The sequence below is a fragment of the Charadrius vociferus genome, unplaced genomic scaffold (assembly GCF_000708025.1).
Source record: "Charadrius vociferus isolate BGI_N301 unplaced genomic scaffold, ASM70802v2 scaffold477, whole genome shotgun sequence".
Lineage (NCBI taxonomy): Eukaryota > Metazoa > Chordata > Aves > Charadriiformes > Charadriidae > Charadrius > Charadrius vociferus.
The window spans coordinates 2,206,404-2,224,718 of NW_009649449.1; the positions used below are offsets into that span (position 1 = coordinate 2,206,404).

The window sequence follows — 18,315 nt, forward strand, 5'->3', positions numbered from 1 at the left end:
GCTCTCAATTAGAGCTGGGGCATGACTTAAATACTGATGGGGAGAAGTACTCTCAGCAGTGGATTGAAAAGATAAACCAGCTCGAGCAGATCAGGAAGACCCTTGGGCTTGCAGCTGGGGAGGGGAATAATGGAGAGAAAGCACCATCTGCTCTCTGTCGCTAAACTGGGTCTGGGAAAGGGGCTCTTGACCCCAGGTAGAGATGATAATAATTATAAAGAGCCTTTGTGTGGGCACCTCTCATCCAACAGTGTCCTGAGGGTGTCCGAGGGATGTTGCAGCTTTTTGAAAAGCTCAGCTGAGGGGTGTGGGAGGAGAAGGCCAGTTAACTCATGGGCTCTTCTTCCTTGTCGAGGGCACAACGGCATCCTACTCTCGTTGCTGGAAAGCATCAACAGGCGTTGCCTTTGTTGTGTGCCTGTGAGTCTTCCCCGCTGACAGTGAGATGAGGAATCTCATACCACGCAGGATGATGCAGATAGAAGAGGGCATTGCAGGCTTCTCTCCTGCTCAGGAAAGATGTTTATTCATCTTTTTTCCTCCCCCAGACTCTAGTACATGATACAATTGCTATTTAAAAATGAATAGATGGCTGCATTCGTGGCTGAGCAGGCACAGCATGGTGGGTTTCTATTTTTAGGCTCAGCACGGCTGGCGACGTGTAGGTGTCGTGAGGAGCACAGAGGCTGAGGGGATTCTCTCGCCGCAGGGATGCGGGGGCAGGCGCATGAGTGCAGCACACGGGCTTTTTCTCTTCAAGCTGCCTTTTTCTCCTCCTCCCTCCCCCTTCTTCCCCCTCCTGCTGCTCAGTCATTCTCTCTTCACTCCCCCACCTTTCCTTCGGGTGCTGCTGGCAGGGAGACAGTCAAATGCCTTTCGAAACACCGTGAGCAGACGAGATGCAGGAAGCACATGAAGAGAAAACATCTTTGCACAAATAAATGTCCTTTCTCCTTGATTAGGCTTTTTTTTTTTTTTTTTTTCTCGTTTTCTACAAGCTGATCAAGTTTATACTCCTGCTCCCTGCCTGGGCTGTCCCGGGCTGTGCGGTGCGTATGTGTATGTGTATGTGCGGACTGAGTTCTGCATCACGTCCCAGCTGCCTGATCAGCATCTCTGGTTTTTTTCTGCTGTCTGTCCCTCCTGTCAGCCTTGTCAAACCAAAGCTACATGAAGATTGAAGTTACCTCTTGGAAGGACAGCCAGGGTCTCAGCTGGAGCTGCTTCCAGGGAGATCTAGGAGCTCTGCTTTGCCCAAACCACCCGCTAGACTAGCGCAGAGCAGGAGTCTGCGGCGCCGGGCGGTTTGGTGCAGCCTTGAGGCTGTGGTGAGGTTGGACGTGCCTGGGGAGAGGACGCTGGAGGGAGGTGGAGATGAGGATGTTAAAGTGCGTGTTTCCTCTTCCCTGACTGACCACCTGGGAATCTCTCCGAAAAGAGGCCTGAAATATAAAATAGCAGGACGAGTGGAACCCTTGGTCTGCAGGATTCCGTACTGGGGCTGTAGAGCTCTGTGCTGCCATTGCCGTTGCCCTGTGCCTCATCCTCCCGGATTGTGTGGACATGGGAAAGACAGCATCTCTCTGAGCTTAGCTTTTGAAGGCAGGTGCGTGCATTGCAAATCTCCCAGCATCTTCTGGAAACTGGAAGGGAACAGCCACCTCTTGAAGAGCTTTGGCCCATAACATCACTGTCGCCTTTCACGATACGGGATTCCCTGGTTAGTTTTTGTTTAGGCTAATCGGGGTCGTTGTGTTCCCTGTCTCTAGTGGTCTCTTTAAACTGTGTTTGATCAATGCAGGACTGGCATGCCCCGGTGAGACTTCTAAGATCAATGCTTCTGCTTTTATTATGTGGAAATGCACCTTGTTAGGCTGATTTGGAGGTGGTGCAACTTCAAGGAAAACCAGTGTGAGCGCGTATGTTGTAGAGCAGTACTGTTCTGAAGGCAGGTGAGGAGGATATCGATCCAAAGATGAACACAGCTGGGTAGCAGTGAGTGTCACAGAACAGAGAAGAGTCTTAGCATCGATTTAGATGACTTGTGTTGTTTCAGGCACTATCTCCTGCCCAGCGTTGGCTTATGAGCAGGATGATGTTTCCCTGGCAGGGGCTGGTTAGACAGGAGCTGTTCTTGCACGGGGGTCTTTGAGCAGTGGCGGGCATACCTGGGGGCCATGGGAATTGTCTGGGACTAGAGCTATTCCTGCCTGAGTAATGCTTTGGTTTTCCCCCATGCCAGTGCTGGTGAGAAGGGAAAGCCCACCATCTACCACCTGCAGCCATGGAAGGAGGCGTGCAGCTCCTCAACCGTGATGGCCACAGCATCTCCCACAACTCCAAGCGGCACTATCATGATGCCTTCGTGTGCATGAACCGCATGCGACAGCGTGGGCTGCTCTGCGACATTGTCCTCCATGTGGGCACCAAGGAGATCAAGGCCCACAAGGTGGTGCTGGCGTCCTGCAGCCCGTACTTCCACGCCATGTTCACAAGCAAGTAGTGTCCTCTCTTCCCCATGGCCAGGGTCTCCCTGCTCTTCAAACCCTCTCCTCCCTGAAAACCCCTGCCCTTTCTGTCCCGCTCCCTATTCTCACTGCCCTCTCCTATGGAAATGTGATGCCTGTATATCATCTCTGTGAGTCCATCTCTGTGAATTCCTCATTTGGCTCCCTTCCATGAAGCCCTGTGCCCGTAACACCCTGCACAGGTATCTTGATGCCCGTCCTGCAGACTTGGACCCCATTCCCTAGAGTATACTGCTCCTTCTCCTTGCTAAGAGGTGGGTAGGAGACCTTTCTGGGCTGTGCTGCTGGGCTGTGGAGGTGGAGGCGGCTTGTTCCATGCATGATCAAGTCTTCCTGGGGGGAAACAATCCTGCTGTGGGACTTTGCTCATGTCTAGTATCTGTGTTGCCCCAGATGAGATGAGTGAGAGCCGCCAGACCCATGTGACGTTGCACGACATTGACCCGCAGGCCCTGGAGCAGCTGGTGCAATACGCTTACACGGCTGAGATTGTGGTGGGCGAGGGGAATGTGCAGGTAGGAGCTTTCCCCCCAAAATCTCTCTTCTCCACAGAGCCGTTCTGTACGAGATTTGCCTCCTGGGGGCTCTTCTCTCCTGCTCAACGCTTTCAGGTGTTGTTCTGTGATGGCACCTGCATCTGGTGGTGTTCAGGGCGTTCGTCTGCTCCCCTGCACCCAGAAGTGTGGTTCCTGCGACTGCCTCCTCAAGGCACTGTGCAATGGCCAGATCTAGTCATGAGCATCTGCCATTCTCCTGCCATTTCCTGGCCCTGTGGGGAGTAGCGGGTGTCCCTCTTAGCTCTTCTTTAACTGAGTCCTGTTGGAAACAAAGAATGCTTTGTCCTCTATGCATCTGTGTGCCTGAAGGTGCTCAGTAAGCCTGTTCTGTTATTGACTTGCAGTGAGACAAGGGTGAAAATAGTTTCCTTGCCCTGGAAACTCTCTTTTCCCCCATTCTTTTCCACTGCCAGACACTTCTTCCTGCTGCCAGCCTGCTTCAGCTCAATGGTGTGCGGGATGCTTGCTGCAAGTTCCTCCTCAGCCAGCTCGACCCATCCAACTGCCTGGGGATCCGGGGTTTCGCTGACACTCACTCCTGCAGTGACCTCCTCAAGTCTGCGCACAAGTATGTCCTCCAACACTTCGTGGAGGTGTCCAAGACAGAGGAGTTCATGTTGCTGCCTCTTAAACAGGTGAGGTCCCGATGGGAGTGTGAAGGTCTGGGTGTGACAAGGCTTTTCGTGCTCTGTCCTGGAAGGCACGGCATGCATGTGAAGAGCCCAAGGAACCTTCACTGAGAGGGGACAGGGTTTGGCAGGAGAACGGACCCAGATTCTGTGCTTTGGTCCTCTCCGCTCAATGGAGAGACAATACATGGGAAAAGTGCTGTCAGAGAGCGAGCTTAATCCCATGTGAAATAGGGATGGGAGGGTAGCACGGAGGATAATTGCTGTTGCTGGTGCTTGCCACGTGAGCTCCGAGCGTACTGCCCTCTCTCTGGAGGCACGGGCCAAGGAGTAAGTTCTGGCTGCCCTGGTTATGTAGCTGTGGTGTTTAATTCAGAGCTCAGCTAATGTTTCCTGTGGCTCTTCGTGTGGTGCCAGGATGGTCCCTGGCTCATCGCTGCCTGCCCTGGTGCTGTGCCCTGGCCAGCAGGCGTTCCCAGTCCTTGCTCTGCATCCCCTGACCCTGTATCGTCCCTCACTGGGATACAGACACCTCCCTTCACCCATTCTCGGGGCAGGGGGGTGCGTGGCAGCAACGGGAGGGTACGTATCTCCACTTGCTCCAGCTCCATAGTCCTTGGCAAGTGAAGGGAGCGTGCTGGGAACAGCACTTGGCTCTATCCCATGAAATATTGAGGGGACGCGTGCAAGCAGAGTCATCTGCCTGATCTCACTGATGTTGATTGGAAGTGTCAGGCATTGCAGCAGCTTCAGACACAGAACGGGGGGGAAGGAGCCAAGGAGGATGATAGAGGGCAGAGCTGCCTCCACACCCATGCTGCAAGGAGAGGAGAGGCGCAGCAGCACCTGCCTGGTTTGGGGAACCCAGTTGCCCTTTGTGTTCAGTGAGAAAGAATAGCTCTACACCCCTCAACTGCCAGCATCTACAGGAGGCGTGGGGTCTACCTCTGCCAGTGCTGTTCTGCTGGGTCGGTTACGTGGGGGTGTGAATGTGTCCTTTCCTCCCAAACCATATCAACCAACACTTGCCCTTTCCACCCCACTCTGCAGGTGCTGGACCTCATTTCTAGTGACAGCCTCAACGTGCCATCAGAGGAGGAGGTGTACCGTGCTGTGCTCAGTTGGGTCAAACACGACGTGGACAGCAGAAGACAGCATGTCCCCAGGGTGAGTGTGCTGGGGAAGGTGGCCTGGTTCTACCCACCAGCTCTGAGTGCCTGGTCTGGGTGGAGACACAGCTGAAGGAAGCTGCAGGTGGGTCAGAGAGCAGGGACAGCAGGTCCCTGCCATGCCGCTTCCAGTCCAGGCATAGATGAAGGTGTTGCTGAGGGAGTTCAGTCTCCCAGAATGAAGTCCAAACTATTGACATATCCGAGGGGGATGCCCTCGCAGACCCCTGGCAGCTTGGGCACGCTGGGCTCTGGGGAGGTTGTGTGTCAGCCCTGCCTGCAGACTTCCAGAGCTTTCACCTGCATCCTCAAACAAAAAGCTCCTGCAAATTTAAGCAGGGACTTCTCTTAACTCATGCTTTTGTCTCTCTGCGTCTGTACCTTGGAGCATGGATCTGCAAGCCTCCTGCCTGCCAAAGGTGCAACTGGAGGAGACGTGGTTAAGCCCTTTCCTGCGGGGCCACCAGTGCTCGGCACAGCATGGGCACCTCTCATGGGTGCAGCCTCGCACTCCAGTAGAGGCTGTCGGTGCCTCCAGCAGCCCCGCTCTCATGCTTCCAGGCGGGTGGGAAGAAGCATCCCTAGGTGTCCTTGGAGGAAGCGTCCTTAGGTGACCTCAGAGGAGGCATCCCTCGGTGTCCTCCTGAAGGCTGGGGCAGGATGAGGAAGAACTGTGCCTGAGGGTTTCCACCTACCTCAGGGCTGCACCCTGGAGAAGTTCTGTCTCCACCTTTCCAGTTGTTTGCAAATATCCCTCCTGTGGGCAGTGCAGGCAACGTGGGACGTGTCAGATGGAGAGTGGTGGTCTCTGGGCTCCGCAGCCCTGCTGCGAGGACTGTTACTTGTAGCATGAGCGCTGGAAGAGAATGTGGGTAGGGGCAGAGGGCAAGGTGGGGACCTGGGGTGACTGTGGGACGTGTCACGGCCAGGCTGAGGGCTCCTTGCTCTGCAGAGACATGAAAGCTGAATTGCTGCATGTGCTTTGGTTGGTGCCCGTCGCCACCGGGTGCCTCTCCTGCCTAGCGAGCGGGATGCCATCTCCAGGTGGAGTCAGCCTTGCCAGGGTCCCCGGGGTTTGTAGGGGAGGTGTGGGGGACAGCCCTGGGACAACCCCTTCCCCCCCTGCCGATGGGATGCAGCTCCTCTCCCCCTCAGCTTATGAAGTGCGTGCGGCTGCCCCTGCTGAGCCGGGACTTCCTCATGAGCAACGTGGACACGGAGCTGCTGGTGCGGCATCACTCGGAGTGCAAGGACCTGCTGATCGAAGCCCTCAAGTACCACCTCATGCCGGAGCAGAGAGGGGTCCTGAGCAACAGCAGGACGAGGCCGCGGCGCTGCGAGGGGGCCAGCACTGTCCTCTTCGCTGTGGGTAAGGCCCCGCCGCGCGCTCACATACACGCAGACCCCTTCCCGGGGCCTTTGGACTGTTGTTTGCTCCGTTTGCCATCCCGTGCGCAGGTGGGGGGAGCCTGTTCGCCATCCACGGGGACTGCGAGGCCTACGACACGCGGACGGACCGGTGGCACATGGTGGCCTCCATGTCGACTCGCAGGGCCAGAGTGGGCGTTGCTGCCATTGGGAACAAGCTGTACGCCGTGGGCGGGTAAGGAGGGCACGGAGCCGTGCACGGGGAGCTGGCAGGGATGCCGTCGGCGCCTTCTGCACGGAGCCGGCGGTGAGGGCGGCGCAGAGCTGCTCTGGGAGCAGAGGTGGCCAGCAGAGCCTGCCAGGGCCAACCTCCGGGTGAAGCAATCCCATATCTCTGGGTTACCGACTGCAGGAGTAACAGCTGAAATGTTGGCTTTAAACTGGGGAATGGCTTTAAACTGGAAGAGGGCAGGTTTAGATTAAACATTAGGAAGAAGTTGTTCACTTTGAGGGTTGTAAGGCACTGGAACAGGTTGCCCAGAGAGGTTGTTGAGGCCCCATCCCTGGAGGTGTTCAAGGCCAGGCTGGACTTGGCCTTGGGCAACCTGGGCTGGTGGGAGGTGTCCCTGCCCATGGCAGGGGGTTGGAACTCTATGATCTTCAAGGTCCTTTCCAACCTAAACCATTCTATGAATCTATGAAAACTACTTGCCCTACCCCTGCAGGTCGGAACAGTGAGTTTGTAGCTCTCACCTTGGTGATGGCTACGTCCTGGACTCACGCCGTTTCCCCCCATGTCCCTCAGCACTGTGCTACAGGCTGTTAGGAACCTGCTAACTCCCCAGGCCGCCTCTGCCCCGGTGCGCGGTGCCCTCTGAGACCCATTTTCTTTCCAGACCCCCAGGAGGGCTCCGCTAAGGGCTCTGCGCTTTCAGCAAGTGCTTTTGGTACACTCTGCTTTGAGGAAGATGGGCAGGAGAGAGAAGGGAGGGGTGGTGACAGGGACCCAAGGCTCTTGGTCAGCTCTAGAGCTGTAGGACCAGCCCGCAGCCTCACCTGCACTGAGCCTCACCTGCGACGCCAGGCTTCCCAGCTCTTACATGTTGTCCCTTTTTCTCCCTACAGCTACGATGGGACCTCTGATTTGGCCACAGTGGAGTCCTACGATCCTGTCACCAATTCCTGGCAACCTGAGGTGTCCATGGGCACCAGGAGGAGCTGCCTGGGTGTAGCAGCGCTTCACGGGCTTCTCTATGCCGCTGGGGGGTACGATGGGGCCTCGTGCCTGAACAGGTAGGGGATTGCCTTGCTCCTCCGCTGCTCCTGCATGCACTGTCCTTGGCACTGGGTACCCAGGGAGCCCACAGAGCCAACTCCTGACAGATGGACTGGCCCCAGAATAGATGTCTTGCAATCCAGCTCTGTCTTCCAGTGTCTTTGGCCTGATTGGCAATGTTTCTTCAGGGGAAAAAACATTTTGTAGCCCTCTGCCACAAGAGAACTCAGCCTTTGTTAGTTCTTCCCTCCATTTTCCTTGTCTATTCCCAAGCTTCCTCGGGAGCTGCCCCTGAGGGTCTGTGGCAAAGAGCTTTGACCTGGGTTTTGCCAGTGTCACACCTTATGTTCCTGTGTCCCTGCCTGCTGCAGCGCAGAGCGGTACGACCCTCTGACAGGCACCTGGACATCCATCGCTGCCATGAGCACCAGGAGACGCTACGTCCGGGTGGCAACGCTAGGTGGGTGATGGCATGAGGACCTGACTAACTTCTGTGCAGACTGTCTCTTGCATTTCTGGTGGTTCCTTTTGATGTTCTTCCATGCTAGTTCCTGCCCCTTCTCCCTAGATTCCCTAGCTGTGAGTCCGGGTAGCCCAGCCATTTCTCTGCCATGTTCTGCCATGTTCCTCTCCTCTGCCCTCTTCCTCAGTCTCCCTAGTAATTGGGTTTCATCACATTGTGGAGGCAACTCCTGAAGGGATCCACAGCCCTTTCCTCAGCTCCTTTGTGGTCCTTCTACCTGGAGCAAGAGGGCTGGCTTTGGATGATCACCTGTCCCTAAAAAGGAAGAGACAACCTTATTACTCCTTCATTACAAAAGCAGGACAGTCCATTTACTGATGATCCAAGCAGTAGTGCGGGGTCAAAACTGTCTCTACCAGGGGTGTCACAATATTAGGTGCAGCGCTGTGATGTCTCCTGACTCCATTGAACGAGTGCTGTCCTTAAGGAGGATGCAGTGTGAGAATTGGCCGCTTCATGGTTTAGTGGAGCTGTGGGGTTAATGCAAGTACCACTCTCCACCCTGGCAGGTGGTGGACCTCCCTGGGCACGCCAGGGTAGCACCCACCATCCCAGGAACTGCTGTGCGGTGTCCCCGTGGTGCCTCTCCCCTACCCTGTTCTGTGGTTTCAGCCCTCAGTGCTGACTCAGAGGTTCCCCCCCTCCATCACCAGCTCCTACTCTCTGCCTGCCACAGCCTTTATTGGCGTTCCCCTGCTCCAGCCTCCGCTGCTAAAAATAACCCATTGCTCTGGCGGGGAGCACTTGCAGCTCCCATAATGAGGAGGTCAAGAAGTGAAGGAGCTCTTTGGGAAGCTTGCAGCGTGGCAGAGAAATTGCCTGATGAATATTTCACAACGCTCCATGCTGCAAGGGGAGGGGGGAGCCCGGCTGAGAGGAGCTTGGCTGCCTGGGGAGCCGGAGGCACTGCGGCTCATACCGGTACGGGCACCCTGTGCAAGAGCTATGGGAGGCTGTGCTGGGACTGGGGCCACGCTCTTTAGCTAACTCCTGTGCGTGTGTGTGTGTGACTGTCTTTGCAGAAGGCAACCTCTATGCCGTTGGGGGATATGACAGCTCATCCCACTTAGCCACAGTAGAAAAGTATGAGCCCCAGGTAAATACGAGAGAGAGCATGCCTGGTAACCCTTTTTTCCTTCTCCCCTCGTTATGGATGCCTGCAAGGGCCCTGCAGAAAGCCGAGGGCCACACAAGTCGCTAGAGAACTTAGCAGATGGTGAGAGGTCAGCTACGCGTGGTCTCTTGCCAACTGCTGCCGTAGGTTAAGATGCGACTACTTCCTAACGAAGTACTGCAGCGGTGGTGGAGCAGAAGGTGTGCCACGCAAGCCTGTGCAGCACGGCCCTGCCACCTTGCTCGGAGAATTTAGCCACCATGTGTGACTATGAGATGGAGTGGGTATCAGCCCTCTCCCCAGCTCTTCTGCAGGGGCGGAGCATCTGGGCTGCAATCCAGAGCAAAATGAGCCAAAGCTCATCCATACAGGCTCCAAGATATCTCTTTGAGGTTTTCAGCCACCAGAACTCTCTCTATCCCCATTGCCTGTAGGCCAGCTCAAGTTCTTTAGGAAGAGCAGTTCTTGTTCATGCACTGAGCTGCTTCCAGCTGAGGTCCTTGCTGCGTGCACATCCAGAGCGGTTAGCGGGGATGGTGGCAGGCTGGGGACACGCGTTGGGCCTGGGGTTTCACAGCTCTGTTGGAGCAGACTAGGTCACTGCAAAAAAGATCAAAGAGAAGATCCTGGAGGTTTTTCATGAGCTGTAAAGCCACAGTCATGACTTGTACAGATTTGAAATAGATACAGCTCAACCCCCACGACTGGGCTGGGATTCAGCTGTGATGTGACTGGTGGCCTGGCACAGAGGTCTCTCTGCTCAGGCCCCCGGGATGGCAGGACTCCTGCCGGCTGCGGCTGTGCTTTCCTCAGCCAGTCAGCAGAGGTCTCTTCTGGGGCCTGCAAGCTCTTCCTGCGGGCGAGTTGAAGGGAACAAACTGGGATCCCTCCAAAAGTCTTTTTGGAGGAGGACCATTATGTCGGGAGGTGTGTGGTTAGCGCAGGACGAGTATCACAGGGCTAGGTTGGCAGGAGTACGTGGAAAATGACTTGTACATCTGTCTCACGAACACACATTGCCTCTTCCCAGATCAACACCTGGACGCCCATCGCCAATATGCTCAGCCGCCGGAGCAGCGCAGGAGTGGCTGTGCTGGAGGGGATGCTCTATGTGGCTGGCGGCAACGATGGGACCAGCTGCCTTAACTCCGTTGAGCGCTACAACCCCAAAACCAACACATGGGAGAGCGTGGCGCCCATGAACATCCGTAGGTAAGAAGCTCTGCCCCTGCCACGCTCCCGAGCTGCAAGGGGAGCCTCAGCTGCTGCAGTGAGTAACGGGGATCCCATCTCACAGAGAGCCTTGCCGTGCTTGGCGCCGCAAAGCGTCCAATGCGGACCATGCCCCAGGGCCTGGCTAACACTGCGGTTGACGCGCTCTGTGCTGCCTGCACAAAGGCAGCCCGCGCTTCCCGCTGCGCTGCGAGGGACTGGTGCCTGCGTGCCAGGAGGGCAGAGCGGGGACGTTCTGCAGCAGGCATTTTCTGCAGAGGGATTTGTTCTCGGCGGTCTGTGTGGCCGTAAAGAACCGGGTGGTATAGCGGGCTGAGGCCACATAGACGTTGCTGAGCTGCGGGAGGATTGAAGGCTTGGAAATCCAAGGATTTGAGGCTCCTAGGGCCTGTTTCTTAGAGGTGGCACTTCTCCGGTGGGAGGAGGGTATCAGGGTGAAGGGGAAGATCTGAGACTCTATGCTGCACTCTGCCATTGGCTGTTGGAGCCCCAGTAGATCATTTTCACTGGGCACTTGTGAGGCTGGGCGCTCCCTTTTGTGGGGTGGCAGAGCTCTGGCCAGTTCATCAGAGGTGCTGAGCTCCTCTATACCCCACATATGCCGTGTTTGAACCTCACACCCCTCTGGTCTTTGCCTGGTCATCGCAGGAGCACCCACGACCTGGTGGCCATGGATGGGTGGCTGTACGCAGTGGGTGGCAACGATGGGAGCTCCAGCCTGAACTCCATCGAGAAGTACAACCCCCGTACCAACAAGTGGGTTGCAGCCTCGTGCATGTTCACACGCAGGAGCAGCGTGGGGGTGGCTGTACTGGAACTCCTCAACTTCCCGCCCCCTTCTTCGCCCACCCTGTCGGTGTCTTCGACGAGCCTTTGACAAAGAATCAGGACCTACCTTACCTCAAGGGGACAGGGGAGCCTGGCGAAGTGCTAGGCCAGCGTGGCCGGCCCCGCGGGGCAGCCGGTCGCTGTAGGAGGAGAGCGAAGGTACCGGCTGCTGCCTCCAGCCCCAGCACTCCTGTGAACCCCCGGAGCCATCCCCGCTCTTGGTGCACACATCGGATCAGCACGACCACAGCAGTTAGAAATGTGCTTCCTGGACGAGCACCCACCTTCTAGAGGGCGAGGAGAGGGGTTGCTCTCTGCTCCGTTCAGACCCATCTCACCACTCACCCAAAGGGCGTATATTTTCTTTGGGGAAGGGAAACTTTAAACCATTGCTGCTTTTTGGATTCACGTGATCCAGCCGGTGCCACACATACGAGCACAGCCAGCCTTGGAGGCTTCCAGGAGTCCTGGGGGGTGGCAGAGGTGGACAGCACTCCTCCCAAGGACACGGCTGAATGTGCAACCGCTCCTCTGAATGTCACTGTAGCCAAACTCTTTACCAAGCCTATTGCGCACTGTTAAAGACTCTGAGGCCGCTGTACGGTTCTCAATGGTGTCTAATTGATGCCTTAAAACACACAAAGAGAAGAAGCCCAGCTAAGGGCCAGGGCCTGGAGGAGGTGAGGTTTGGAGACAAAACTGGATGCAGCATCCTGAACCCTCCGGTGTTTCCGTACTCAGCCGGCCCCACCTCGTTCACTAAGATCCCAGCTGACCGTTGCTCTGGGAAGTCCCCAGCCAGGCAGATGGGTTGAATGACCTTGTTTGCATCCACGCCATTGCTGTCCCAGGTTCAAGCGACTGTGCGGCTGCCTGCTCTCTGCACGTGGTCCTGGTTCACAGTTTGGCTGGGAACGGATCGGCCTGTTTGCTGTTCCCCTCTCTGCAAAGCAGATTCTGGGTTTATGGAAAGGTATCAGTTCTTAAACAAGAACAGTCCAGCCTTCCAAATGAGGAGGATTGCCTGGCATTACTTTTTTGGGTGTTATTTTTTTTGCCTTTTTTTTATTTCGATGCTAATATTTCGATGCTAATATTTTATTTTTTAATGACTTCATATCCCTTTATTTTTTACACTATCCTCGTATTCCCCTTCCCATCTGCTTTTAAGGCAACAGAAGGGATGCAATTACTTTTCTTATTTGTTGATGAGATGATGACTGTGTCCTGGAAGACGTTCTCTATAGATGTGTGGGTGTGTGTGCATGTGTGAGATACTGTATGTACAGTGAAAACAGCATGGAAGGGACCATTTGCAATTAGGGACTCCCTGGCAATTAAGCAACCACTTTAATTAACTAATGGTTGAATAAATAAGTACTATAAGTCACAGGCCTGTCCTATACCCAGCTGTGCCATGGAACCTCTTGGGTGGTGTTGTCAATGCGTATGCTGTAGGGTGTGTGTACGAGCCGTGAACTGAGACGTATTATCAGGTGTTCTCCACATGATAGAGGAATGACTCAACCACTGGTACCTCAATAGTGTTCAAATGTAGCATTGGAAATATGGTCTAACTGTTTGTTCTGAACGAGTTCCTTTATCCTTTTTTCCCCTGCTCCTTCTCATTTCTCATTTACAGAGTTCAGATTTCACTTGGTGGTGGTATTTGTTGGCCTGAATTTTCAAGTGGCTCGAGATTTCTTCTTTTCTGTTTTCTTTGGGGTGAAAGGAGAGTTTGAGGTGGCATAGGGACTCCCCAACTTAAGACAATTTTTACGGCGATCTGATTTCTCCTGGACGGGTGCCTGCATGTTTTACAAGCCCACTTACAGTGCCTAACGTTGGACACCTGAAATTACCTGCAGCTCCTGGAAATCTGGGCTGCTTCTCCCCCCAGCCTCTTCCCGAGGACAGTCTGGGCTTCTCAGGCTGAGGAGGCCTTTTTGGCTTTTAGAACAGACTCTAAATCTGCTTTTCCTTTCCCTCTCACTTGCCAAGCTTGTCACAGCTCGGCGGCTCTCCCATTCCTCTGTATTGCAGAGGACCCTGCGAATGTCCAGGCTCTGCTCGTGCGGGTTGCCTCTTGGTCGCCGTGGCAGTAGGGCAGCCCGAAGTAGGTCACATCAATCTGCTTTGTTTGAAGTGACGATGAAATCGGTGAAGTCTGCTCTGTTGGGTGCCTGTGCCTACACGTGAACGAGGTCTCGATCCTTTTCTTCCCATTCCTATAAGCAACATCAGGATTTTAGTCTTCTGCTGGACTTGTATCGACCAGAGCGTTCAAGGTGCCCCTGGCTCTGGAGTCCTTTTGAAAGGAGGACCAGCCTAAAAGCCCCACGGCCGTATCAGAAGTGAAAGGTGCCGTTGCTGAGGGAGAAACAGGGCTGGTTTCAAACAAGGAATGAGTTGTTATAGCAGTGGCTCAGCATCTGGTCCAGCTGTGGCTGCTGTAGTGTGAAGGCGTAGCAGGCTGAGGAGGATTTTTGTGCTCTGTGCCCTTGGCCCTAGTTGTAATCTTGAGCAATTTATACTACAAATGGTGTGCAATGCTGTCCTGCCTCTTGAGGATCAGGGAAACGGGCAGTGTGACTCCCGTCACCCACCGGTTGGGTCCTGAGCAATATCACCACTGAGCCTGTTCTGCAGAAACCTGGGGAGGAAGGAGCCTTTTGTGTCTCTGATGTACTAACTATGCAGGTGCTCACTGCTTTCCTGTAAAAAGAGAAAGAAGGAAGGAAAGGGCGAAATAGTTCCCCAGCAGCTTGCGGGGGTCCGGAGCACCCCGACCCGCACTGTGTGGACACGAGGTGTCAGCATCTGCCCCAGGAGATCCCGGGGTGGATTTGCTTCTGGTGCTGCACATCCCTTGCTGAGCAGAAGGCCTCGGAGGGGATGTGCGTCTGTGTCTGTCTGTCTGTGCGTAGTACCCTATCTGAGGGGAGGAGAACCGTCAACTGTGTGTGGCTTCTCTGCCAGTTTTAGTTAGTGGTGTCTCACCCAAAATGTTATTTGTGCGATTTCCCATGTGAGCTTTTCCCAGCAGAGGAGCATCCCGGAGCGGGTGGCTCCAGGCTGTGTGTGTTGTTGTGTTTCGCCCAGGGACCCCGGTGTCAGTCTGCAGTGAGACGGCAAGGCTAGGCAGGAGCCCTTGCCCCGACGTTGGGGAAGAGGTTCGCTTAGCCTTACTGGTAGGCAGACCCGGTCTACTCCATGTCAAACCGTCGTCACTTTGATTTCTCTGTAAGTTATCTGACTTATTTATGTGGAACTCCGTTTCTCTGAATTTTTTGCACTACATGGGACTGGGGAGGGGATACAAGCAATAGAAGCCAACGTGTACAATAAAGACGTTTTCTTGAATACTGGATCCTGCCTCTTGCATCCTTCCTTTGGGCTTCTCTGGCCCCGCTCCCGTGGAGGCAGGGAGCTGCTCTCTGTATTGCCCTCTGCAGAGGAGGGGAAGGCGCCCCAGGCAGAGGGTGCTGCCCAGGCTGCTCCGCATCTGTGCCTGAGCTGCCACCGCTGAATTGTCCTCTGCCTGAGTGCAGCCGCTCCAGGTTTCGAGGCATTTGCACAGAGCAGGGACAGGCACCCGTCTGGAGGCCGCTTCGGACTGGCCCTGCCGCTGTGGACATCAGCAGAGGAGGCAAAGCCAGCTTTGAAGGAACGGCTGGACCACGGGTGAGCTAAAAGGAGCGTCTCAGCACAGGTCGTGGCTCTGCGCTCAGCGGGGTGCCTGGCTGGGGACACTGCTGTCCTGCGGACAAGGTGATTTCTATGTGCCATCACCCTACCCCAGAGAAAGAGCAGGGTGAAGATGCTGATGGTGTTGGAGATGCTGGGAAAAGCCCAGCCCATGACATAGAGGCTTTAGAGGCAGACTGATCTACACTTCTCCCCGCTGTTAAATTCCTAGTCCGGTGTCCCTAGGACCCCCCATCTCCAGTGCTGTTGACAGCTTTCTCCTGCAGTGGAAATGAAAACCAGATGAGAAACATCCTCCTTTACCTCCAGCTGCCACATGCATCTTGCCTGGGGGCGGGAGCTGCCTGGGGGCAGGCGTAGCTGGTTTTGGCCCCATTCAGCAGCGGGGAGGTTCCGCACCACATCAGATCCACCTTCCCATAGCTGCTGCCAGTCACTGCTGCCGGGGGGTGGTGGTGGGTGGAATACTAAACCCATTTCACGGTGGTGGGAGTGCAGGGGGTGAAAAGAGCAATGAGAAGCTTCATGGCAACATCCCAAGGGGCCCGAAAGGGAACTTTCCCATGCGTGTGTACCGCAAGCCCTGCAGTTGAGCCGCAGTGCTGTACAGGAGGCATGCCAGACTTGGCCGTAGCCCCGCCGTGTCCTCTTTCTTGCTGCTCTCTAGGCTCTTGCTTCTGTTTCGGGCTTCTATAAATAACTACCGGGCTGTAAAAGTCTTTCCAAAGTCTGGAGCCTAACTGCTTCCCTACCCAGTTCAGACTCTCCTGGAAGCAGAGCAATGGGGATCCGGAGAGCATCTTGCCTTGCGGTGTGCCCCGCACCGGAGAGAGGGAACCGTCCTCAGCCACCCCTCACACCCGGCCCCGCCAGCTGCAGTGGGGTCACTGGTGTCCCAGTGAGCAAGATGATGGATATTTGCAGGAGCTGCAATAAGAGCAGGAGAGAGGCAGTTCTATCGCTATTCCAAACTGTAAGGTTTTATTTAGAACAAACACGTCGGAGGAACGGCACATTTCTGGTCACAGTGCTGACCGTGTTAGCCATGGATCTTAAGAGGAATCATACTTCTCCTGAATAAAACCCAGTTGTTGCTGTTCGCTGTAATTTTTGGTCTCTGCCAGGAGGCGCTGGGACGTGGCTTTGCTCTTGGGAAGTTGTTTCACAGCTGTGCAGAGAGAACGGAGCTTGCAGAAGCACCCTGCCATAAAAATGAGGGGGTTTCTGATAGGGCCCCTCCGGAGGGGTGTCCTGTTGCTTTGCTTGGCCGTGAAGGGTTAATGGATTATACACCAGAAGGGGAGGGGGCTAAAGAGGCTGTTTTTAAAGGTCAAAGATGTAGAGGCCTTTGAGAAATTTTATGGCATGTTTGTTATCAGCAACCCTCTCTGGGCAAGCGTTGCCTGCCTGTACAATCACCACTTTGGGGGTATGTTGATTTTGTTACTGCAGGATGGCTTCAGTTCCAAGACAAGGCAGACGCAAACAGAGTCTAACACGTCCAGTATGTCCATAGACCTCACATAGCAAATCCCAGTTTGATTCAAAGAGATTTTCTAGATTTTCTTTTCAAATCCCAGTTTGATTCAAAGAGATTTTCTAGCAAACGTGTCCTCCCCTGCTTTTAAAAATCCTGTGTTGAAGGAGCCATCACGGTCCTCTGGGAGTTGTTCGGGTAAGAAATAACCTTTCCTGTTACAAATGCATGTCTTTTTCCCAGGTTCGATCTGTCCAGCCCCACTTTCTCCCCATCTCTTCTCGTTACCTCTTTGCCAGCTGGCTGCCGCGGGTCCGTTCCCCGTGCGGGCGCTTCCAGCCTCTGCGTCCCTGTGGCCTCGCAGCTACCGAAGCAAGATGGAGCTGCCGGACTGTCGCTCGAAACAGGCTGGAGACAGGACCTGCTCCCCGGAGCAGCCGGCAGACACGCGCTTCCCAGCGAACAGTCAGTCCCAGTTCACAGTCGCTGTTGCCTCTCCCTGGCCGGCCGGTCTGTAATAGATCGGTGGATCCTACAGTCTCTGGAGTGTTTCAAAGTCGTACTGGAAAGTTGTCACATCACGTGCTTGATTGATACTAATTTCTTAGAGCAGCACTATTATTTATATTAACAGAATCTGATTTTTTTATTTTTGTTTTCAAATGAGGCAGCAATTAAATTACTTCGACAAGATCTAATTTCCATACCCCTGAGTTGATTTGTATTAATTATATTCTCCTCCTTTAATTCTTAAAAGTTACGCAAACTCCCTAACAGCTGTTACATCATTTTCCTAGGAACTGGTGTCAATTGACAAACCCATAATTACCGGGATGGTCTTCTTTACCCATTGAAATATTGGTATCCCCATTAATTTATGTGATTTCTTTGCAAATTCCACATTCCTGCAAGACTTACTGCAAATAAACAGCAGCGATCCAAGACCTTTGTTGTTCCGTGTTGTAAAACTCTTGAATATGAATTCTCCGGCCCTTCCAATCCCAAGCAACAGTTTTGTGTTTGCTTTTTAACAGCCACCTGCAGTACCACGGAATGAAAAGGGGTTTGTCATTTCCTATGGCTGTACTGCCTTTTTTTTTTTTCAATCCACAGAACAGAAATATTTATTCTGCATCTGCCTTTTGTATTATCATTAACTACTCACTATTGTTATTTCTATTTCCACACAGTAAGGGACTCATACCATGGTCAGGAATCTCTGGTTTGCCTCCTTTTAAGGCATTTCTTCTATAAATATCCCTTTAGTTTTGCTGGTCATACACATCCCCTTTTAGGTTTTGCTTCCTTTATAATTTTTCCGTAATTCCTAGATTTTGGTATATACTAGCTTTCCCCTGTTTACTTGTTATATTTTCATACTGGTTTGCTCCACCTCTAATCCAGGCTGGTTCTTTTTAATTAGCAGGACTGGTCTGAGCGCAGCCTTTTGAACACCTGGGAGAACGCTTGCAAAAGAATCACCAATATTATCTTTCTGCATCCTTTTTTCTTCCGGCTGAACTGAACAGCGATGGATTTCCTTTTGGAAAAAAAAAAAACAAAACCAAAAACCCAAACAAACAAAAAAAACCCAAAACAAACAAAAAAAACCCCAAACCAAACAAACCACAACCCCCCCCCAAACGGCTCCAGCTGCATTTATTTGGGGCTCCAGCACCGTCCTGTTTGCTGGTAAGAAATGTGAGTGTGCTGCGGCCGCCCGCTGCAGCTGAGCACCGCCGGGTTGTTAATTCTGGGTTGTTAATTGCAAGGAAAATGGGGGTCTAAGACCGGATTTGCCCACCTTGAGGGCACCGCTTTCTTAATGGAGAATTCCCCAAGCTTGAAAGGTTTTTAATAAGAAGACCGGGCAAAGAGAGAGGCTTTGGGGGGGTGGAATGGGGG

The 18,315-nt window shown here is 53.9% G+C and overlaps 1 protein-coding gene across 1 annotated transcript; it reads left to right on the top strand.

Annotated features, from left to right (window-relative positions):
- The first annotated feature begins 2,259 nt into the window (after positions 1-2,259).
- KLHL17 (kelch-like family member 17) lies at positions 2,260-11,274 on the top strand. The gene is made up of 11 exons (XM_009889575.1): positions 2,260-2,495; positions 2,922-3,043; positions 3,499-3,720; positions 4,765-4,881; positions 6,039-6,252; positions 6,342-6,486; positions 7,377-7,544; positions 7,899-7,987; positions 9,073-9,146; positions 10,195-10,376; positions 11,046-11,274. The coding sequence occupies exons 1-11, from the start codon at positions 2,285-2,287 to the stop codon at positions 11,272-11,274; spliced, it is 1,773 nt and encodes a 590-aa protein (XP_009887877.1). The 5' UTR covers positions 2,260-2,284.
- The last annotated feature ends 7,041 nt before the right edge of the window (positions 11,275-18,315 follow it).